General features: G+C 46.0%; 1 protein-coding gene across 53 annotated transcripts in view; it reads left to right on the top strand.

Moving 5' to 3' along the window:
- Garnl3 (GTPase activating Rap/RanGAP domain-like 3) overlaps positions 1–23,514 on the top strand; it is a 144,242-nt gene extending 120,728 nt beyond the window's left edge. For 37 of the 53 annotated variants that reach the window (XR_015683288.1, NM_001430653.1, XM_087653783.1 and 34 more), the window contains 9 exon segments: positions 621–799; positions 2,615–2,773; positions 3,685–3,751; positions 9,528–9,635; positions 11,072–11,190; positions 13,871–14,009; positions 15,475–15,690; positions 16,526–16,652; positions 23,058–23,514. Coding sequence is in view for 50 of the 53 variants with exons in the window: in NM_001430653.1 (NP_001417582.1) it covers positions 621–799; positions 2,615–2,773; positions 3,685–3,751; positions 9,528–9,635; positions 11,072–11,190; positions 13,871–14,009; positions 15,475–15,690; positions 16,526–16,652; positions 23,058–23,232 (1,289 nt within the window). In the remaining 3 variants the exon portion in view is untranslated. 53 annotated transcript variants of the gene reach the window in all.
- Positions 23,515–23,737: the final 223 nt, after the last annotated feature.

The following is a 23,737-nucleotide window of genomic DNA, read 5'->3' as shown; positions in this document are numbered from 1 at the left end:
CTCCAACAAGGCCACATTTCCTAATGCTTCCCAAACAGTTGCACCACCTGAGGACCAAGCACTCAAATATGTGAGCCTATGCAGGCCGGTCTCATTCAATCACCACACACATAAGTAAACCTAAAAAGAGTACTAATAAACAAAACCAAGTGCACAAGCTGGGGAATAGAGGCGTGTACCTTTCCTAACCATGTTTCTATGTCATCTCTCCTGGTGTGTTATTTTCCTCGAGAAGCAGTTTAAGGGAAGGAGGACTTGCTCTGGTGCAATGATTGCCCGTGTTTCATCTGCAGTCAAGAAGCAGAGCCCAAACAGGAAGTGTTAGGTGGGGCTGGTCTGTAAGACCTACCCCCAGCGACTCATGTCCTCCAGTGAGGCTCTGCCTTTTTAAGGTTCCACAGATTTCCAAAACAGTGAGACCAGCTGGGGACCATGTGTTCAAACACATGAACAGGGGGAGGTGTTTCAAATTGAGCACCACAACACCAGGCGTCCAAAACATTGTCTGTCCCTGAGTTACACTTCAGTCCCAGGATTCTTAGGAACCATCCCCAAGGTCCCCAGCCTGGAGGCTTACCACCCTCCCTGCTAGTGTTGAATGTCATCTTTCCTCTTCCCAGGATGCCACCTATATGCTATTAATACTCACCACAGCAGAGAACTGAGAATCGTGGTTGCAATTCGCAATAAACTGCTTCTCATCACAAGGAAACCACACAACAAGCCAAGTGGGGTGCCAGGTACCTCACTCCTGTCCCCGATGTCTGAGTCTCCTGTTGAGGAATTCCAGTATATCAGGGTAGGTTTGCTCTGCAGCTTGCTATCTCCTGACCCAGTTATTAACAGTCTCCCTCTCTAGTCCTAAGCCTGTCCCACTTCTCAGTAACCCCTCTGGGATCCCAGCCTCCTGTGCCCTAACTTGTCCAGACATCTAAGCTGTACTGTGTGCTCGTTCACAATAGTTTCTACGAGTTCTGGGCATGAGCATAAAGCAGGGCAGAGTATCTCTTCCCGTAGAGCCTGCCTTCTAGATGAGCAGACAAACACCTACCTGATCCAAACCCGGAGGCTGGGTATTGTGGCACATGGCTTCGATCCCAGCACCTAGAGGCAAAGGTAGGCAGGTCTCTGTGAGTTCAAAGCCAGCCTGGTCCACAAAGCAAGTTCCAGGACAGTCAGGGTTACACAGAGAAACCATGTCTCAAACCTAATCTCCCCAACTTAAGAAAGGAAGGAAGGAAGAAAGAGAGAGAAAGAAAGAAAGAGGGAGAGAGAAAAGAAAAGAAAAAAAGAAAAAGTGCTGAGTCTAAGCAGGAACCGTAGGCGCAGAGAGCATGGGTAACGGTAGAGTGAGGAGAATCCGGCTCTGCTGAGCAGATGCGCAATGAGGCATGAGTGCAAGGAGGGCCGCAGAAAGGGGGTGCTGAGGGCAAGCGCACACAGAGGGCCAAGGACCCTGAACCCTGGTGAAGCCACAGTGAGGCAGGAGTGACCGATCTGGGAGATAAAGTGACCAGCTGAAGAAATCTGGAAGCAGACTGTCTGCAGCCCTAGAAGCCTTAACAGACTTTGACTTTGGCTCAGGAGAAGGTAGGAACTTTTGGAAAGTTCAATGCAAAGAAGTGGAATGTTAAACCATTCAGAACATGGTTTGGGCAGTAGAAAAGCACACAGGGACCAAGCGTGTCGATCAGACCTGCTCAAAGGCCAGAATCGGGTCTTGGTAGCTGGAGAAGCAGAAGAGGTGTAGAGCAGAGGGGTCTAGCCACCTTTGTCTGCAGGTATCAAAGCCTTCTGAAAACTGTCCCTTCCCATCACCCACCTCTTTTCAAAACAAACAAACAAACCCCTCCAATTGTTGGCATGGTAGAGCATGGCTTTGATCTCAGCACTCCAAAGACAGAGGCAGGCAGATCTCTGTGAGTTTGAGGCCAGCCTGGTCTACAGAGTGAATTCCAGGATGGCCATGTTTCATAAAAACAAAAGTCAGCTAAAGTCATCAAGCTATGGAGTGTGCTCAACTTCAGCAGTGAGAGCCAAGTGTGGCAGCAGGCGAACTAAGGTGTTTTCACTCATGAAGGCCTCCTGAATTACCATGCTCATAGGTTTCTGCTGCTGTTCTTGGGACAGAACACTCCCCGTTACACTAAAGCAGGTTAAGATCTCGTTCTAAGGTGCCTGCCTTCTCAAGATTACACTGTAATGAATCCTTATGTGGAACAGTTAGTACTATGAGCTCTAAATCAGATTCGCAGAGTTCAAATCATAAACTTTGTGACTGTAAGCAAGCCAGCGTTTCTTCCTCTGTAGAGTAATACCACACCCACTTCCAGGGGCTGGTACAAGGATCTGTGAGGCACTCTACCTGGTGCATGCAAGGCTCTCAGCCAAGTGGTCAGCAGTTTTTAATTACTAAGTCATGAGACAGAGAGTGGAGTCAGAGACCTGAGGAGAGATTACAGGAAGGAGTCCAGTAAGACCTCTGCCAACTTTGAAGTACAGCTCCGTTGTGGCCAGACAGGTTGGACTCTTCTGGAAGGAGGGGCAGGCAGTAGAGGCGGCCTGAAGTCAGCCACTGTGTCCTGATGTGTCCTACTCTTCCTCGTCCACACAGGAAATCTGTCTGTGTGACTCCCCGGCAGTGATGGCCTTAGTGGATGGGCCAACAGAGGAGAGCGACAACCTCATCTGTGTGGCGTATCGCCATCAGTTCGATGTGGTAAATGAGAGCACAGGGGAAGCCTTTCGGCTGCACCACGTAGAGGCCAACAAGGTGAGCCAACAGTGGTGGGAACAGGTGGCAATAAAAGACAGTGGGGGCTTGTGTCTTCTAATTTTAGATGTCACTGTGATGTGCTTCAAAATCCTCTAGTCAGGTGAGGGGGCCCGGAGAATTGTGAGATCAAAGTTAACCTGGGCTACATAGTATTTTGAGGCCAGCCTGGGCTACATAAGGCCCTGCCTCAAAACAATAATAATAAAAGTACATGCTGTGCATCTGTAGCACATGCTGTGCTCCTGAGGCTGGGTCACATGGAGCTGCCTTCAAAGGGCGGGGTTTCTGGGCTCCAGAAGGCCAAGGGATGTCTGCAGCCCAGGCCGAGCACCCTGTGTCAAATCTGGACAGTGACAGCCCAGGGCCAAGCATGTCCCAGACCCACTCCACTGTTTTATGCTGTCTTTATGGAGACAGAAATGGAGACGTACTGGGTGTTAGCACAGAGAGCCCTCACTGAAGGCCCAGGCGACATGTCAGGAAAAGATTGGGTCTGTGGGTCCCACAGCTAAGGGGCTCGCTCACCTCACGTCCTGTGAGACAGGCTCAGTGCTGTCTGCTGGAACATTGGTGTGAGCATGGAGTGAGTGGCACATTCGGCAGCCCTGTGACCCTGAGCATTCTGGGTAAATGGCATTCAGGAACACACAAGCAGGATGCTGGACTCACAGCTTCTGGAGGGGCAGGGAAATGCGGTGAGGACATTCCACCCAGAGAGGAGAGAGAGCAAAGAGGTTGCTCTTACACCTGCGGCTCCTTGTGACCCTAGGCCCAGGTGTAGGTATGGGGGGGGGGGGGGCAAACATGGCTTTGTCCACCCTGAAGGCCAATGCTAGATGCCCAGAGCTTAAGGAAGTTCTTCAGGGACCTGATGCCACACTCCATGGCGCTGCCCGCTGTCATTGCAGGTCAATTTCGTTGCAGCTGTTGATGTGTATGAGGACGGAGAAGCCGGCCTGCTCCTCTGCTACAACTGTAAGTCAGGGAGCCTTCTGCTCTCGTGCACGAACCAGCCTGTTTTGGGGGTGGTAGAACAGGGTCTCCCTACTCCCTCCCGCTGATCTAATGAACATTGCTGGATATGTCATCACAGCAGGGAGCATCTAAAATCTGTATCCCTCCCTGCAGCACCGGCTGCAGCCCACGCCTCACAGTGGCACGCTTACCAGGGCTGCCACCATGCACCTGCTTGCAGGGTTTGGGGTGAAGACAGTGGCTTCTAGCTAGCAGGCCCTTAGTGTATGCCAGCTGTCCCAGGTCATTCAGATTCCCAGTTACAGTGGCCCACAGTGGGCTGTTATCTCCCTCCACCCGAGCCAGGAGAAGGAGGCTTGGAAAGGTGAGCTGCCTTCCTCAGGGTTGTGTAGCGACTCAGCCTAGGGAGGGTTTGCCTCTGACCCTCTTGACCTCAGTAACAGATGTTATCTTCCGTTACTGACCAGTGAATGCCCCTCATCTGAAGTGCCTAGGCCTCGAGTGCTTCAGATTTTGTATTTTATACTCTGGGATAGCTCCACATACATGTCTGGTTATCCTGAAAATGGAACCCAAGTCTAAACACAGCATTTATTTGTACTGTATACATGGCTGCTTAGGACCAGAGAGTAATTTCATGAGTTTCTGTTGTTATTTTAGAGTACCTGAATTTTTGACTTATTTTTTAATTTTTATTTTTGTTTTGATATGGGGTCTCATAGTGTCTACCCTGAAATTTACTCTGTAGACCAGAATAGCCTTGAACTCAGAGATCTGCCTGCCTCTGCCTCCTGAGTGCCAGGATGAGAGATGTGAGCCAGCATGCTGAGCTGTGAACTGTGACTTTTTGCATTTCTCTGCTGTTAATAAATCAGCCTAAATCAAGCCTGTGTACTCAGTTATGTTAGTTTAGGTCAGGTAGAAGGCATTTGGGCTGAGCAAATGTATCAGACACTCCTCCAGCTTTTCATGTGCTAATGAGCTTGTGGGGGGTTGGAGAGATGGCTCAGGGACCAAGAGCATCTGTCCTTCTTGTAGAGAACCCAGGTTCAGTTTCCAGTACCACATGGCAACTCACAACCATCTGTGACCTCCAGCCCCAGGGGAACTGAAGCCCTCTTCTGGCCTTGTTGGCAACAGGTGACAGGCAGGCAGAACACTCACATACATGAAATGAATAAACTCTTTAAATTATTTTTGAGCAAATGGGAATAAGGTTATTTCCTGGATATGGTTTAACTAAAAATTTTAAAAGCACAGTTTTTCAGCCTAGAATCGTCAATTTTTAGAGTAGCAATTCTAGTTATAGCTCATAGATCAGATACTTTGATAAATAATTTATAATTAAATGGAAAACCCAGTTATCAACACAGAAATTTGTCTGGTAGGTAGCATCTTCAAAATTCAAGACTTAACAAGGAATAGCCCAGGGAAGGTAGAACACCAGCTCTCTGCTCTGAGCTCCCACAGGGACAAGTTTTAGCCCAAGCATTTCTCAAAACAGCGAATCTTTAGAATGCAGCCCTGTGGCTTTGTTAAAACATCTATATGTAGGTGTGGCCCATGCATATACAGTCATCCAATTAGACAGGATGGATGAAGCAAAGAAGTGCAGGCCGACAGGAGCCGGATGTAGATCTCTCCCGAGAGACACAGCCAGAATACAGCAAACACAGAGGCGAATGCCAGCAGCAAACCACTGAATTGAGAACAGGACCCCCGTTGAAGGAATCAGAGAAAGAACTGGAAGAGCTTGAAGGGACTCGAGACCCCATAGGTACAACAATGCCAAGCAACCAGAGCTTCCAGGGACTAAGCCACTACCTAAAGACTATACATGGACTGACCCTGGACTCTGACCTCATAGGTAGCAATAAATATCCTAGTAAGAGCACCAGTGGACGGGGAAGCCCTGGGTCCTGCTAAGACTGAACCCCCAGTGAGCTAGATTGTTGGGGGGAGGGCGGCAAGGGGGAGAGGAGGGGGAGGGGAACGCCCATAAAGAAGGGGAGGGGGGAGGGGGATGTTTGTCCGGAAACCGGGAAAGGAAATAACACTCGAAATGTATATAAGAAATACTCAAGTTAATAAAAAAAAAAAACAAAAACAAAAACAAAAACAAAAAACATCTATGTAGGGAACGAACTGACCCTCTCCTCCCCACCCCACAAAAATATAAATAAATAAATAAATAAATAAAAAATAAATAAATAAATAAATAAATAAATACAAACCTTAAAACAAATTGGAAAGATGGCTCAGTGGTTAAGAGCAATGACTGCTCTCTGTCTTGTAGAGGAGGACCAGGGTTCAGTTCCCAGCACCATATGGTGGCTCACAGCCATCCATGACTGCAGTTTTAGAGGATCCAATGTCCTCTTCTGACCTCCACAGGCACCAGGTTTACATGGGGTACATAGATATCAATGCAGACAAAACACTCATATACATACAACGAAAAATAAACAAAACTTAAGTGCACTAATGTTAAGATAGACATGGCGGTACAGTCCTGTAATACCTACCTGCATAAACAGAGCATATCAAGAGGGTTGCAAGTCCTGAGCTACAGAGCAAGACACTGTCTCAAATCATATATGCAACCATTATTACCATTGTTATTTTTAAAAAAAATACATGGGTAGGCATAAACAGCTTCTATAATAAGAAGAGATCTTGTTTCTACAAAGACATTCTTACTTTGAGAAGATTTGAGCCACATACACTAATATTCAGAGGTCAGAATAGACCAGGATCAGGTAACTGAATTAAACTGGCCTTAGTGCAGCTGAAGTTCAGTTCCAAGTTTTCTAGCAATATGTTAGGAGGGTATATTAGTCAGGGTTCTATAGAGTAACAGAACTTAGAGAATTGATCTTTCTCATATACATATACATATATATATAATAATGTATAATATATTATATATAAAGGGAATTTTTTAGAATGACTTGCAGACTATACCCCAGCAAATCCAACAATGGCTGCCTATAAACAGAAGGCCCAAGAATCCAATAGTTGTTCAGTCTAGGGTGCTGGATGTCCCTCAGCTGGTCTTCAATATACACAGGAATTTCAAAGAACTAGGCTCTAATGCCAGTGAAGGAATGAACTTGCTATGGAGGGCAAGCAAGCAGGCATAAAGCAAGAGCTTCTTTCTTCTATGTCATTATATAGGCTGTCAGCAGATGGTGTGCCTCAGACTGGAGGTGGGTCTTATCACCTCAGAGATCTGGAATAGAAGTGGATCTTCCCACTTCAAATATTGAGTAAAAATCCCTCACAGGTTTTACTACCCGTTTTGGTTTTAGTTTTAAAAGATTTAGTCTTTTGACTACACTGTAGATATAATCAGGTTGACAGCCAAGAATCTCCATCATCCATTACAGGGTGGGTGCAGGGGCCAGCATGGTCTTCTTTTTTGTTGTGGGTTCCTCTTAAGGCAGCAGAGGGAGAAGAGCATTGTTGGAGGGTAAGACTTTTGACTTATAAGGTATTTAGGATTGCTATATAATAAAAAGTTTACTTATCTAAGTCTAAGTTACTATGCTGTTGTAACTGACCTGCCTTCTGTGTTCCTCTGAGACCAGAAACTGCAGTCTCTGGCACTTAGCACCTCTTGCTAAAACAGCAGGGGATTAAATAAAGTAGCCTTTGTCCTATCTCAGCAGGAACTGCACAGCTCTAACTTTCAGCCTGCTAGTTGAAGTCACTCACTGGAAGAAAAAGGGGCATTTTGAAAAGTAAATTTAGTGCTCGTTTCGGCAGCACATATACTAAAATTGGAATGAAAAGTAAATTTAGCATTTATTTCTTTTTTTTTTTAGAGAGAGAGAGGAAGAGGAAGAGAGAGAGAGAGGTTTTTTTTTTTCTTCCTTTTTTTTTTTTTTTTTGGAGCTGAGGACGAACCCAGGGCCTTGCGCTTTCTAGGCAAGCGCTCTACCACTGAGCTAAATCCCCAACCCACCATTTATTTCTAAGTTGCAAAAAGTTTCCAATGAAAACTCTCTAAGAAAAAGGGGGAAATGGAAAGATCCTAAGTGGAACAAGGGAAATTCACACTCCTCTCTTTGTCCTCAGTAATTATACATCATTCAGAATATATGATCATGTGGTAAAAAGTTCATCACAAGCTTACACATAAATTCAAATCATAAATCAAATAAAACTTTTACAACAGTATCCAGTAGGAGTAATTATCTAGCTAAACATTCATCACCTGTAACAGTTCCACAGGTTCATGGAGAGTTAAAAACCATAACTAAGTTATTAGTGAAGTTTTGTATAGATAAACCCAGGTCTTCTGCCCTAGCACCAATAATAAAGTCCTATAATATATAACAGCACCTATAATATGTAATAAGGTCCCTTTTTATGACCTTTGGTTAATGGTTTTACAACCTCTTGGAATGTGCTCTGAGTAGAAGAAGCAATTAACTGGTGACAGAGACTGGCAGAATTCTCATTGCAGTTTTTTTTTCTTTTTTTCAGAGCTGGGGACCGAACACAGGGCCTTGCGCTTGCTAGGCAAGCACTCTACCACTGAGCTAAATCCCCAACCCTCTCATTGCAGTTTTATCAGGGATGATCTACTAGCAGTCCCACTATAAAAAGCTTAATAAATACTGGCATAATTTTAGGAATTCTTATTTAATTAATAATTAAAAAGTCGGGGCTGGAGAGATGGCTCAGAGGTTAAGAGCACTGTCTGCTCTTCCAGAGGTCTTGAGTTCAATTCCCAGCCACCACATGGTGGCTCACAACCATCTATAATGAGATCTGGTGCCCTCTTCTGGCCTGCACGTGTACATGCAGGCAGAATGCTGTATACATAATAAATAAATCTTTTTTTAAAAAAAAAGAATTAAAAAGTCATCTATTTGTCTATATAGCTTCACTACAAGACAGGACATCTTCGTGATTCTACAGAGATCTTCTCAAAAGGGTGGGCTAATACCTAGTGATTGTTATATATGCTTAATAACAACAGGAAAAGCATATTAGTAGCAGGAATCTTTCCTAAAATGATTTGCTCCTGGGCCTTGTCTATAGGAGCAAATCTGTCTTGAATTATTTTAATCCAAGGCAGACTCATCTCAGAAAGATCACCTGCTAGTTATTAGCTTGTCCTATGTTGTCTCCTGACAAGGGGGCATATGCAACTCCCACTATGCTTGTCACAAGTGAGGCTCAAGAGTGACCTGCTTTGTAGAAAGGCCTCCTCTACCCCTGGGCTGCCCATTCTGAATCTTTGTCTAGCATGATGGTATGCATAGGCAGGAAGCACTTGGACTCTGCAGCCTGGCCTAGCTTCCTCCAAACACTCTGCCCCTGGTAGAGCTATGAGACTCAGGACAGACCACCTTATCTCTTTCAGCCTTTCGTTTATCTGCAAAGTGAGCTTACAGGATAGCAGCATCTAGTTTCTGAAGTCAGACAGTCTTCCATGCTTAGCACACGGAAATTTTCTCTCGATGGCATTTGTTAGCATACATGGTAACTGCCTCACAACCCTCAGAGTTTGGCTCAAGGGTTGACTACAGCTATTTGTAATAAACTAGCAGGGAGAGCTGGGTATGGTGACTAACACTTGTAATCATAGCACATGAGAAGCTGGGGCAGGAGCATTGCTGCAAAGTCGAGTCCAGCCTGGGTACAGAGAACTACTAGGAGGATGTTGCCTTAGCTGCCCTAGCTGCCCTAGCTGCTGTGACTCTGGCTGCAGGGATCTAGGTCCCATCTCTAACAAAACCAGTCGCTCTTGTTTTCATTGCAGACAGTTGCATCTATAAAAAGGTTTGCCCCTTTAACGGTGGCTCTTTTTTGCTTCAACCCTCGGCATCGGATTTCCAGTTCTGTTGGAACCAGGCTCCATATGCAATTGGTAAGAAGAACCCTTATCATGGTTCTGTGCCCCTACTGATCCCACCTGCAGGGTTTGGTCCCCTGTGAACAACTGGAACTTCCTTCCAAACTACTGAATATTCTGGGGGCTTGGACATCCTTCAAGGAGTTTGCTGTTAGATAACTCTTATGTCCCCTGGCTCTTCTCGGTTCCTAGGCACATGAAATTTGAAAGCAATTAAATAGAATTTGGCAGTACCTAGCAGGCATTTTCTAAAATCCACAAGCCAGGTCTCCAGCTAGTACACTGACCAGCTGGGGGAGAAGTACACATATCTCAGTGCTATTCTTACCTGCCTTGAAACCCGAGCTTTCAAAACCTCAGGGGCTGGCAAAATACCTGCTACTGAAATGTTAGAAAAAAGTACCAGGACTGGCATGAAGGCTCAGCTGGCAGAGATGTTTGCTAGGAGCCTGATGAGTTCTGATGACCCAAACTCATATGGTTAAAGGAGAGAACTGACCCTTACAAGTTGTCCTCTGACCTCAAAAGTAAAGCCAAGTTCGCAGATGCCAAGACATGGCTCTGAGGAGCAGAGCTTCCCTGGCAGCCACAAGGCCTTGGATTCTAGTCCCAGCACTACTAATAATAGGAATAAAACCTGTAAAACTAAATACCAGGATACGAGTAGTGAAGGTTGTGTTTATGGAGCCACAGTAGGTATAAGAGAGTCACCCCGGTGTGATGCAGGCTGTGGCAGCACGGACCTGTAACCCCAGCACATGGGTAATGGAGATAGGAGGTTCATACGATGTTCAGGGACCTCTAACAAATTCAAGGCCAACTTATCTAAAAAGCAAAAGGAAAAAAAAACCTGTCTGCTAAAAGACCCACAGCAGAGCTTTGAGAGAACAGACCTGAGAGACACACCTGGTCAGGCTCTGACTACAGATGAGGTAGGCCAAAAGGAGGAGTGGAAACTGCCCTCTGGGCTTTGAATCAAGCACTGCAGAGAGCAGGCACAGAGGACTGGAGAGCACAGCAGAAAGAGTCACCAAGGATACCCAAGAACAGACAGGTCACCTATGCAGAGTACAGAGGGAGGTCAGGGTGGACATCGAGCTGAAGGACCAGTCAGAGAACACAGGGACAGTGGAGAGGTAGCTGTGGTCGAGAGGTCAGCGTGTCATCGTGATATTGCGAGGAGGAACTCCACCTGTGACAGAAGCATCTCAGTGCAGGGGTGCTCTGAAGGACACAACTACTGCCTGGAACACAGACCAGAGGGGCACAGAGACGGGTGACAGTGCTGGAGACACATGGGCCGAGCCAGGCAGGAAGGGCAAAGGGAACTTTCCAAGCCTTCACATGCCAAAAGGGTGTCAAGATGCACTCTGGCGAGTGTGGGGTAAGTCACAATGATGACTGAGCAAGTGTGGCCACCTATCCCATTAACACATCTGTTTCCCTTGCAGTCTGCGCCTTCCCATACCTCCTGGCCTTCACCACCGACTCCATGGAGATCCGCTTGGTGGTGAATGGGAACCTGGTCCACACGGCGGTTGTGCCACAGCTGCAGCTCGTAGCCTCCAGGGTGAGCGGAATGCAATTTCATGGCCTTAGCATCCAGAGGGGTCAAGTGAGCAAAAACTGCTCATGACCTCAGCACAGGGGTTCTGTGTCAAAATGCCAGGAGGGTAGGGCTGCTGTGAGGATTGGTCAGTGGGATTACTGTGTGTGTGTGTGTGTGTGTGTGTGTGTGTGTGTCTGTCTGTCTGTCTGTGACTATGTGTCTGTATGCATGCACCACAAAACACACGTTAAAAATCAGAGGACAGGGGGCTGGACAGTGGTTAAGAGCACTGACTGCTCTTCCAGAGGTCCTGAGTTCAATTCCCAGCAACCACATGGTGGCTCATGACCATCTGTAATGAGATCTGATTCCCTCTTCTGGTGTGTCTAAAGAAAGCAACAGTACACTCATATACATAAAATAAATAAATCTTAAAAAAAAAAAATCAGAGGACAGGCTGCCTCAGTTAGCCCCTGCCTTTCACCGTGTGTCTCCCAGATCTGAAGGGCAGGCCTCCAGGCTTGGTGGCCTTTCCCTGAGCCTGCACCTTCCTCCATGCTTACTGCCGAGCTTCAGTTGCAGCCATGTGAAACATGGCTCATCAACTAACCCACGCCAGCAACTCAGAGGACACTGGAAAAGATGGCTTCCCAGGGTGTCTTTGTCTAGTGTCCACACCGTGATTCAACCTCACGAAGGCCCCTCTCGCTCCCACAGGACCGTGCCCTGCCCCATTCCTTACGGCCCCCTTCTCACCCCTGATCTTAATCATGCAGGTCGGAGGCAGCTGCCCCTCTGCCCCGCTGCACTGCGGCTGTGTGCATCACACACACAGCCGGTGCTTCCAAAATATGTACATGTTTAAAACATATGTACACGTGTGCACGTGGACTGTGATTTTACTGTGTAACAGTCTTAGTTTACAGATAATGTAAAATAATGCTCTTCACAAAACCTAGAACACTTAGTTCTCAGAAAATACACTTTTGATTTTTCTGAGCCCTTGCATCCATAACCACGCCACAGGTTCAACTCCACCCTAAGTTTACAGTTGGCTTCCTACCTCGATCTACTCGTTATTGTCCCAATGTGTTATGTAAAGAGATCTGTCATGCAGCAAGATGTGAGCCCGATATGTAGCTCACGTATGGACGCCCAGCACTTACAAGCTATTTGGAGGACTGCTGTTGAGTTTGAGGCCAGTCTCAAGTACCTAGTGATATCCAAGCTAGCCTGGGATACAAGTAAAACTTTAACTCAGGGGGGTTGGGGATTTAGCTCAGTGGTAGAGTGTTTGCCTAGCAAGCGCAAGGTCCTGGGTTCGGTCCCCAGCTCCAAAAAAAAAAAAAAAAAAAAAAACTTTAACTCAGAAGTAAAAACATCTAATATGCAATCGACTGTTGAGCTATTTTTCTGGGCTAGAGAGCTAGCTCAGTGGTTAAGACCCCTTAGTATTCTTGCAAAGGACCCTGGTTCAGTTCCCAGTACCTATGTGGTGGCTCACAATGTCTATTCCAGGGGATCCAGTCCTTGGGCTCCTGCATGTACATAGTGCTTAGGACATATACTTGGGGCCGCACACACATATATAAAACTAAGCAAGTTTTCCAGCTCTGAAAAAAAGAACCAAAAAAAAAAAAAAAACTAAGCAAGTTTTAAAAAATATTTATCACCAGAAAAAAATCACACCTCTTAAACCAGAACTTACTCCAGATGTAGCCCTAGACACATTTTCATCCCAGCTCATACGGTGTCTGTGGTGCTGAGAGCCCATCCACTGGATGTGATGACACCAGAGTCAGGAAGAGCCGCATAGCAGTTCCCAAATAACAGTAAATATAGCCGAATAATTAAGAACAGCTGAATTCTGATGCTGAGGATCATTATCTCTGACATATTTAAGTTTATACCATTTGGTCTGGGGAGAGGTTCCTCAGGTAAAGTGTTTGTAGAGCAAGCATGAGGACCTGAGTTCAATGCCCAGCACTCATGTGAAATTCTGAGTGTGGTCACAAACATGCCTGGTGCAATAAGGGACAGAGACGGGTGGGTGACTAGGGTTTACTAGACACCAGCCTAGCTCCAGGTTCAGCGAGAGACCCAGTCCTAAGAAAGGAAGGTGCAGAGAGATGGAGCAGGATCCCTCCTCCCTCCTCCCTCCATCCCTCCTCCCTCATCCTCCATGCAGCTACATAGTCATGCATATTGCACACACATGTGGATAAACACTACAACACAAAGCTAATTTCATAGCTTTAAAATATTATTATTGCTAGCCATGTTTAAGCTCTCACTTGTGAAATTCCCGAGAGTTGGCTCTCAGAGACTCATGTTATGTCCCATGACTGGGGTTACCAAAATCAGCACATTTAGGCATGTGGAGTCTCTACTGACTGAGTGGAGCAAGCCTCCATTTTCCCACTGCACAATGGTCCTGATGGAATTCCCCCAGCTCTGTCCCAATTCTGAGACTCCTGAGAGAAGTGTGTGTGTGTGTGTGTGTGTGTGTGTGTGTGTGTGTGTGTGTGTTGTGTTGTGTGTGCAGATGTGAGGCAAGTGCAGAGAGGAGGGAAGCAAATACTTGGGGAAAAGTCAGACACAGGCCTGCACTGCCTGCTCCGCTGAGTCAGGAAGTCATACCCTAGCCTGGGAACCAGTCAGGCATTCAAGGCAGCTGCTAACACTTCCTCTTCCTTTCCAGTCAGATATATACTTCACAGCAGCCACAACTGTGCATGAGGGCTCATCTGGAGGCAGCTCAAAGGGGGCCAGTGCACACACATCTCCTCAGACACCACCGGCCCGGGACACTCCACTGTTTCCTTCTTCCCTGGGGGAAGGTAAAATCTAGCTTGTCCTGTCGTCTTAATAGATGCTTTAGGGCCTCATGTCTTAGGCTTATTGTCAGAATTAGACATAATCACTGCTAAAGAAGTACTATTCAGGCCGGGCATAGCATCACACGCCTTTAATCCCAGCACTCAGAAGGCAGAGGCAGGTGGATCTCTGTGAGTTCCAGGACAGCCAGGGCTACACAGAAAAATACTGTCTTGGAAAACAAAAACAAAAAACAAAAATTCAAAGTAGGGATAGAAGTTATTGACATTGTCACTATCAAAAGCCAGTAAAAAAGGAAGACTTGCTTGGTTGCATGCCCAGCATTTGTGAGGTTGAGTGAGACAGAGAATTCCACATGCACTCAAGCAACAAACACAAAGAGAAGAAATCCCATCATGCAAGGCACTGCCTCAGTGTGGAAAAGGGAAATAGGCCAGAGGGCATCCAGCTGCAAGTTTCATGTGTTCCTCATGGGTGGGGACGGTGCTAGTGAGTTTCAAGCTAAATCTGCAGCCCTCAGGCCTCAGTGTGTCACTCTAGCTTTGCTCATTTTCCCCAGAGGCTTTTACCAGACTCCTGCAGGGCTGGGAACAGCAAGGGTTTCGTGTGCATTTTTGCTCCATCCATCTGTCCATCCATCCTCTTTATCACTTTTTGTTAGGATGAGTGTCCCAGGCACAGGCCCTTGCTCTCCTTGCCTCACCTATTTTTCTGTGCGAGCACAACTGACAACCAGTGTATTTTATCAAATTCACTCAGAAAGGGCTGGGGATTTAGCTCAGTGGTAGAGCACTTACCTAGGAAGTGCAAGGCCCTGGGTTCGGTCCCAGCTCCGAAAAAAAGAACCAAAAAAAAAAAAAATTCACTCAGAAAAAGGGAAGCTTTGCAACAATCAGGATGAAAACTGAATAAAAAAGTAAGTTAATAGAAAAAAGAGAAAGGGGTTTCTTCATGCTAATGTTATTAAGGAACAAGAAATTATTTTCAAGCCAGCAAGATGGTCCTGCAGGTACAGGCACTTGTCATCAGGCCTGATGAACTGACTTGAATCCCTGTGTCAAATGAGAATAGATACCTGAGTCCTGTAACTCCTGACCTCCATAGAGGTACACGTGTGCACACGCACACGCGCACACACACACACACACACATTCAATAAATGTAATTTAAAACTTTGGGGGGAGCTTTGTTTGGTTTGGTGATTTTATTGTTGTTATTTATTTTTTGTTTTTTTTTGTTTTATTTTTTAAGACAGGGTTTCTCTGTGTAGCCCCGGCTGTTCTGGGCTCTCTCTATAGACTAGGCTGGCCTCAAAGTCAGAGACCTACCTGCCTCTGCCTCCTGAGTGCTGGAGTTAAAGGCGTGCATCACAATTGCCCGGCTCGTACTTGAAAACTTGTAAAGGAAGAAGTTCTGTTGTAAATAACATGAGCCTAAAGTTCTGGTCTTTTCCAAATTGTGTTTCAGGTGAAATTCAGTCTAAAAATCTGTACAAGATTCCACTTAGAAACCTTGTGGGCAGAAGCATCGAGCGACCTCTGAAATCGCCCTTAGTCTCCAAGGTCATCACCCCGCCCACCTCCATCGGCCTTGGAGTCGCCGCCATTCCTGTCACACATTCCTTGTCCCTCTCCCGCATGGAAATTAAAGAGATAGCAAGCAGGACCCGCAGGGAGCTGCTAGGTAATCACCTCCGCCAGGCTGTGTCCCAGCTTATAACTAGACCAGAGGTCAAAACCAGAGGTTAATGGGGACCACGGGCCGGTGAGGTGGCTCAGAGCTTCAAATACTCCTTCAAGCTTTACATGTGAGTTGGAGCCCCAGGACATACATGACTAAAGAACAGAGCTGACTCAAGCTGTCCTCTCATCCCCAAATAAATAACATGATAAAACAATTTAAACAAACTCCCTCTCAGAAGAGATTTATTAATCCATCAATCATAATCCACACCCGACCATTTCCTCCAGGGATGCTGCTGGCCTCTCTTCCTGCATCAGCTGACCAAGCCATGTTCCATGGAGGGGAGGAAGGGGCAGGCAGTTCCTAGGATCACTACAGGACTTTAGGGACTTGGCTGCTTGTATTAGGCTTCTCCAGGACTTGTGTATTGCAGTGTATGTATACTTTACGATCAGAGAAAGAAAACTTCACCAACAAGAAAACTACTCGAAAAACAATCTGTCATCTTTGCTACTGTCTTGGGTCTCACAATGTACCAATGAGAACAGAAGGTGGTGTGCACCTTTAATCCCAGCAGTTCAAAGGCTGACACAGGTGGATCTCTGAGTTTGAGGCCAACCTGGTCTACAAAGCAAATCTAGGACTGCCAGAGCTACAAAGAGAAAGCCTGTCTCAAAAAACTAAAAAATAAAATAAAGTGAAGTAGGCAGGGAAAATGGAGGGAGAAGGGATAGATGTGGTCAAAACATATCATATGCTTGTGTGAAATTTGCAAAGAACTTTCTGCCCCCTATGGTAATGGCCTGCTGGCCTGTGATTTTCCTCTGTACTGCAGGCCTCTCTGATGATGGTGGGCCCAAGTCAGAAGGAGCACCAAGGGCTAAATCAAAAACCCGGAAGCGGTTGGAAGAAAGCCAAGGAAGCCCCAAGCCAGAGACTATGAGGTCAGCTAGCAGTGACAGGTAAGAAGAAGGTGGCCCTGCACTGCTGTATGGTGGCTAGTGGACACCAGCACGCCCAGGTGTTGTGTTTTATAAAGAAGAAGGAAAGAACCAGGATCTGTTGGATGGAGCTGGGTATGGTCAGGTGGAAGGGTGCCTCTGTGGGCCCATGCTGAGGACCCCTTCCCCTGAGGGACCAGCCACACAGATATAGTATGGAATCGTTTATTTAGGGCATGGGAAGGGGAGTTGAGGATGGAATAGAGACAGAGAAAGGGGGGGGGGTAGAGGCTGGCCAGGAACACATGGAGAGAGGGGGGAGAGGGATGGAGAAAGAGGGAAAAGGGGGGCAGGGAGTAAGACAGTAAGAGGATAAGAGAGTGAGGAGTGGACAAGCAGCTACTTCTATAGTGAGTCAGGCACACTTGGCTGTTGCCAGGTAACTGTAGGGAGGAACCTAGAAAGAATACCAACACTAAGAGTCTACTAGCCCAGCACCCTGCAAGGTCAGCACCCATCCCACTATGAAGGTCCCAGAGAGGACAGCTAACACCACAGGGCTGAGACAAGAGGACACTGTCACCAGCAATCAAACAAATGTTCACTAAAATATAATGAGAGGCTATAGACAGCTCAGCTAGAGCCTTGCCTGACACTCACAAAACTGTACACATGTGTGTACACATGTGTATGAGAGATAAACAAGACAGAAAGAGACTTTTTTGTAGTGTAGTTTTGAATCTCTACCCACCCTTACTCCAGGAGGTGACCATGATACCAGCCCCCACCCAGCTTCCCATGAATCCTTGGACAAAAGATACACAATTTGTTCCTTTTCTACTTGCCTTCTTGACACAATTGCTGGGAGCTTCTATCTCCCACCTGGAAAACTTGCCCTTATCTATCCTCTTAGCTCTGTACCTCCTACCCGCCCTAAACTTCAGTGGCTAGTTCCATCTAGGCCCTGCCAAACATCCATGACCACCCGCCTGTAATAGTGGCCACAGACCCCAGCTCCTCCTGAGACCTCACATGGTTGCCCAGTTCTCCTCTCCCCAAAGCACCTCAAACTGCCCCCCATCCCCTGTATTCCCCACCCTACCTTCAGGGGCCTGGAAGTCCTGCCTGTACCTTCTGCCCAACAATTGGCCCAAGGCTTTCTTTACTGATAGATCAAGAACCAATTGGGGAATAGGACTACCCCCTACACCTCACCCTTTCTGTCCAATAAAAAAAATAAATTTAAAAAACTTTTTAAAAATGTTTTTTAAAGATGTATTTTATTTATGAGTACACTGCAGCTATCTTCAGACACACCAGAAGAGAGCATCAGATCTCATTACAGGTGGTTGTAAGCCACCATGTGGTTGCTGGGAATTGAACTCAGGACCTCTGGAAGAGCAGCCAGTGCTCTTAACCACTGAGCCATCTCTCCAGCCCCTCTTCTCAGACATAAATTGAACAAAAACATAACAATCACAACAGTTATATAGTATGATAGACAAATGACATATAGTCTATTATGTTTGTCAATTAGATAAAGTACACTACCACCATTCCTAACTGAAAGAATTATGATTCTATCCCTAGATTATATTTAGATTTTAGCCTGTAGCCCTATCTGAAAGCCATGTCTTCCAACCTAAAACCTCTCTCCCAATGTTAAACAACTTGAGTTTGATTATTAGACTAAAACTAATCTTCAACCCCATCAGATTTCTGAGAACAACTTAAACATCACCTGGGTATATAGGAAGCACCCAAACATAGCTTCTCAAACAACTGGAGAGACAGCTGACTACCTGGAGAGCCCCTCATTCCTCGAAACTTTGGAGAATCAGTCTTTGGCCTTCTAGCCCAGGATCATCTATCTGACAGACCCCTGCAAAACAGAATTATTAAGGACTGCTTACCCTGTCTTGGCAGAGCCAACAGTGCACTATTTTGCATAATGTGTCCTTTTCCTGGGCACTGTTTCATCTGCAGATCAAACAGGCAATTTCTGCCCAGTGGCTGCCTTGCCACTTGGAGGGTGTGAAGATGCCCAATTCTTCTTTGAACCAAGAAGAGGGTGCTGTGAAGAACAGACATGTCTCATTGTCAAATAATTAAATAATATTAAATGTCACATTCTGTGGATTTCTGATGTTTTTGAAGATTATATATATAAAGTAATCTGAAAGTTCAACCTTGACTACTCTCAGCCATTTCTAACTGAAATATATTGAAAACACCCTTTTATAATTCAGTCAGAATCTAACACAACCATGAGTTTGCTATCTGGCCCCTAACTTGTATTGCTTACTCAACTAAAAACAGTTTGTAACAGCAGTTATAGAAGGACTGGGTCTAAGCTTTACATTCTTTTTTTTTTTTTTTTTTTTCGGAGCTGGGGACCGAACCCAGGGCCTTGCGCTTGCTAGGCAAGCGCTCTACCACTGAGCTAAATCCCCAACCCTAAGCTTTATATTCTTAAATGAGTTGTATTGATATAAGAAATCCATACCAATGAAAACCTTAAACCCCTATCAAAACAAACTTTGTACCAATGTAACTTTTTATCAAAGATTTATACCAATTAAGATTATGGCTACACAATTAATCCTACCTATTTCTTCCCTGTTCAAAATTATGACCATTCCTAAATTATCCCTTAAAATGACAACTCTTTTATTATTTGTAACAACCATTACCAGACCCCCAAACCCAGGGAATTGGGCTGACGACTCTATATAACTTCTTTTGGCTGAACAGGGACAACAAAAAACTCTTAGAAAGGGAAGGAAAATTAGAAAATTCGGTTAGACTTTAAGAAAGCTAACTTTAGTATCTGTTATCCAGTCTCCGCATGCTTAGAAGGCTCAGGGCTTGACTGAAGTTCTGACTAGATCCATTTGAAAGGTTGAACGAGGCAAAGTGACCTGGAATCCTAGCAGGTCAGTTCAGCATCTCTGAGGATAAATCTCACCAAAGCTGTGTATTCTGTAGTAGATAAATCTCACAACCGAAATGCTAGTCTCATTAAGATATCCATATGGATTGTGCAGGGTGCACAGATGAGTTAAAGATGGTCCTTGTTGGGCTGGGGATTTAGCTCAGTGGTAGAGCGCTTACCTAGGAAGCGCAAGGCCCTGGGTTCGGTCCCCAGCTCTGAAAAAAAGAACCAAAAAAAAAAAAAAAAAAAGAAAAGATGGTCCTTGTTGAGCATGTGACAGGCAGCTGTCTTGTTATGAGTTAATTTTATTAATAACTGGTTATAATGAGTCCTCATTCATGCCACGTGAAGGATGGCACAAAGAATCTTTACCTGCCTTATTTGATTCTCTTGCATTTTTCTAGTTTTTCAGGAGGTCTCCCCCTGTCATACCTGATCCATATCACTCTAGAAGGGGTCCAGAACCTTTCCTGTCAACACAGATGCAGAGCCTTTCTCAACACTGTCTCAACACTGTCTCAACACTAGGTTTCACTCTTTGGCCCTGGCTAACCTAGAACCCACTATATAGACCAGGCTGGCTTCAGACTCACAGAGATCTTCCTGCCTATTTCCCTAACGCTGGGATTGAAGACATACACCACCACACCCAGCCCTAGAGAGAAACATGTATCTAATGTATTCTGATCATAGTCACACAGATGCACACACACATGCCTGTTACTCTTGCTTGTCCCCCTCCCACTGGTGACTCTGAAGGGACCATTTTTGGCCCACTAGTTTGATGAAGATACACAAAAATTAAGATTGCTTAGTGTCTTAGTTAGGGTTTTACTGCCATGAACAGACACCATGACCAAGGCAACTCTTACAAGGACAACATTTAATTGGGGCTGGCTTACAGTTTGAGAGGTTCAGTTCATTATCATCAAGGTGGGAACAAGACAGCATCCAGGCAGGCATGGTGCAGGCGGAACTGAGAGTTCTACATCTTCATCTGAGGGCTGATAGTGGAAGAATGGCTTCCAGGCAGCAAGGATGAGGGTCTTAAAGCCCACACTTACTCCAACAAGGCCACACCTTCTAATAGTGCCACTCCCTAGGCCGAGCATACACAAACCATCACACTTAGTGAGAGTTAGAGTTAGGGCCAGACTCTTCCAGAACTGGTGGCCCTGTGAGCAGGGAGAGCCCTTCTGAAAGCAGTGCAGGATGCACGACTCACAGCCTGCTGCCTGCTGTTTCCTTCAGCAGCAGCGCCTGCGCTCCTTCAGGAGAGGACAGAACACCTGTCCAAGCCGCACTCTTTACTCAGCACTGAGCTGGGGGAGACAGGGAGGGGACCAGGTCTCGTCCACCTGCAGAGGGTCACAGGCATTCAGCAGCAGGCCATCCATCCCTCATGGCAGAGTGGCAGATGATGCAGTGAGGTGTCTGCTATCTGGGCAGAGAGCCTCCCATACCCCAGTTACAGAAGCACGAGCCTGCCTGGTCAGAAGAGCCAGCCTCACTCCTGCTTCAGCCTCCTGTGGAGAAACAGATCTCACCATAATGACATCATCTCAGCCAGCCATAGGTGAGCCGTGAAACTTAAAGGGCAGTAAGGGAGCTAGAGAGGACTGTGGGTGAGAGCACGGGCTGCTCTTACAGAGGACAGAAGTTCCCAGCACCCACATGGCTCTTCACAACCACCTGTAACTCTCGCTTCTGGGCATCCAATGCCGCCTTCTGGCAGCAGGCACTCAAATGGTACAGACAGATAAATAACTATGCATAAAAAATAAATATTAAATATATTTTTTTCCTTTTCTTTGTTTTTCTTTTTTCTTTTTTTCGGACCTGGGGACCGAACCCAGGGCCTTGCCCTTGCTAGGCAAGCGCTCTACCACTGAGCTAAATCCCCAACCCCCTAAATATATATATATATATATATATATATATATATATATATATTTTTTTTTTTTTTTTGGTTCTTTTTTTTCGGAGCTGGGGACCGAACCCAGGGCCTTGCGCTTCCTAGGTAAGCGCTCTACCACTGAGCTAAATCCCCAACCCCCTAAATATATATATATATATATATATATATATATATATATATATTTTTTTTTTTTTTTGGTTCTTTTTTTTCGGAGCTGGGGACCGAACCCAGGGCCTTGCGCTTCCTAGGTAAGCGCTCTACCACTGAGCTAAATCCCCAGCCCCTGTTTTTTTTTTTAAAGAAGAGGGCATCGGATCTCCTTACAGATGGTTGTGAGCCACCATGTGGTTGCTGGGAATTGAACTCAGGACCTCTGGAAGAGCAGTCGGGTGCTCTTAACCGCTGAGCCATCTCTCCAGCCCTAAATATATATTTTTAAAGCCAGGCTGGGCATGATGGCACATGCTTTAAAACCCAGCATTCGGCCACAAAGGCAGATGTCTTTGAGATCAAGGCCAGTGTGCTCTAAATAATCAGTTCTGGGCCAGCCAGAGCTACAAAATGAGACCCTGTCTCAAAATATCAAAAATTAAAATAGAGAATCTTATTTTTTTTTCCAGAGCTGGGGACCGAACCCAGGGCCTTGCGCTTGCTAGACAAGCGCTCTACCACTGAGCTAAATCCCCAACCCCAAGAATCTTATTTTTTTAAATTTCGCTTTTTTGAGACAGTTTCTCTATGTACCTTAGATGTCCTGGAACTCACTCTGTAGACTAGGCTGCCCTCAAACTCAGAGATCATTTGCCTCTGCGTCTGCCTCTTGAATGCTGGCATTAAAGGTGTGCAGCATCACCACCCGGCAAATAGAGTCTTAATCAACAACAGTAAACCCACTGCAAGTAGCTGGGCATGATGGCTCAGGCCTGGAGTATCAGCGCCCGGGAGGCAGAGACGGAAGAATCACTGCAAGTTCAAGGCCAGCCTGACCCTCTCACAGTAATAATATTAATGCTGCAGTTAGCAGCATTTATTGTTTGATCTTAAAGGACCCAGGTTCGATTCCCAATACCCACGAGATAGGTCAGAATTATCTGTAATTCTAATTCTAGAGGATCTGGTGCCCTTTTCAAGCCTCCGAGAGCACAGAGATGCACATGGTATAACAATATCCACACATACAAAGCATCATTTGCATCAAATAAAAGTAAAAACAATGGGGGTTGGGGATTTAGCTCAGTGGTAGAGTGCTTGCCTAGCAAGCACAAGGCCCTGGGTTTGGTCCTCAGCTCCGAAAAAAAAAAAAATAATGATCAACAACATAGACACACAAACAACACAATAATAATAACGGTAGAAAGGCAGGTGGAAGGTGCACTTTGCTGGGGGTCAAGAACAGGACGCATACAGCCCAGGGCTGGCTAGGACCAGATGGTGAGAATGGGGACGGATAACGGGACCCTGAGTCAGTGCTCTGAGCAGGCTGAGTGGCCAGAGACACGGAGAAGACGGGCTTCACAGACTGCTAGGGAGGCCCACAGGAAGTCACCCTGTGACAGCAGCTTCTGTCTTCCAGGATCCCATCGGGAGTGTTGGAAAGTCCAGCGTCAGAAGCCATTCCCGAGGGCCAGAACCACTCGACAAGCTCTGAGCAGGACCCTGTATTGGACAAAGAGGGCAGCCCGGGCACAGGCAGCAGCCCCTTCCAGCTCACGGCCTCCTCTGAGGAAGACATCATTGATTTGAAATAGAGTCTGTGTCCCGTGGTCCTCCTTAGTTTTCTTATGCAGATTTGTACTGTTCAAACAGCGCCCACGTTCAGTTCCAACAAAGCGCGCCTTCAGCCAGGCAGCGATCTACCGGACCAAACCTGCACCCTCAGCCAGTTTGGGTCACTCTCCAGTGTCCAGTGCCATCTTTCTTGACCCTGTTTCTTTCCACTCAAGACCCGTCAGTCCCCTTGTAATAAAGGTGGTAGATTTCATTAAGGTTTTAGATCAAAACTTTGAATAAATCAAAAACATTCATTCTTATTCTCTGCAACCCCTCTTTATAGATTTAGATAGAAATTATTTTTTCGTAAATTTTGAGATGTCATATACTATGTTTCTTTTATGAAAAAAAAAGATGCTGCCTTTTAATTTTACTATAAATAAGTTTTCTTTCTCGGCCCTGTTACTGCCTGGGTTCACTGGGGTGGGACACCCGTCCTCCAGCCTGGAGCCCTGGGAAAGAAGAATGAAGCCTCCCGCTTCC

Source organism: Rattus norvegicus, chromosome 3 (assembly GCF_021556685.1).
Source record: "Rattus norvegicus strain SHRSP/BbbUtx chromosome 3, alternate assembly SHRSP_T2T, whole genome shotgun sequence".
NCBI classification, from domain to species: domain Eukaryota; kingdom Metazoa; phylum Chordata; class Mammalia; order Rodentia; family Muridae; genus Rattus; species Rattus norvegicus.
Note: the sequence above shows the minus strand (reverse complement) of the source record. Positions and strands in the feature narration are given on the sequence as shown.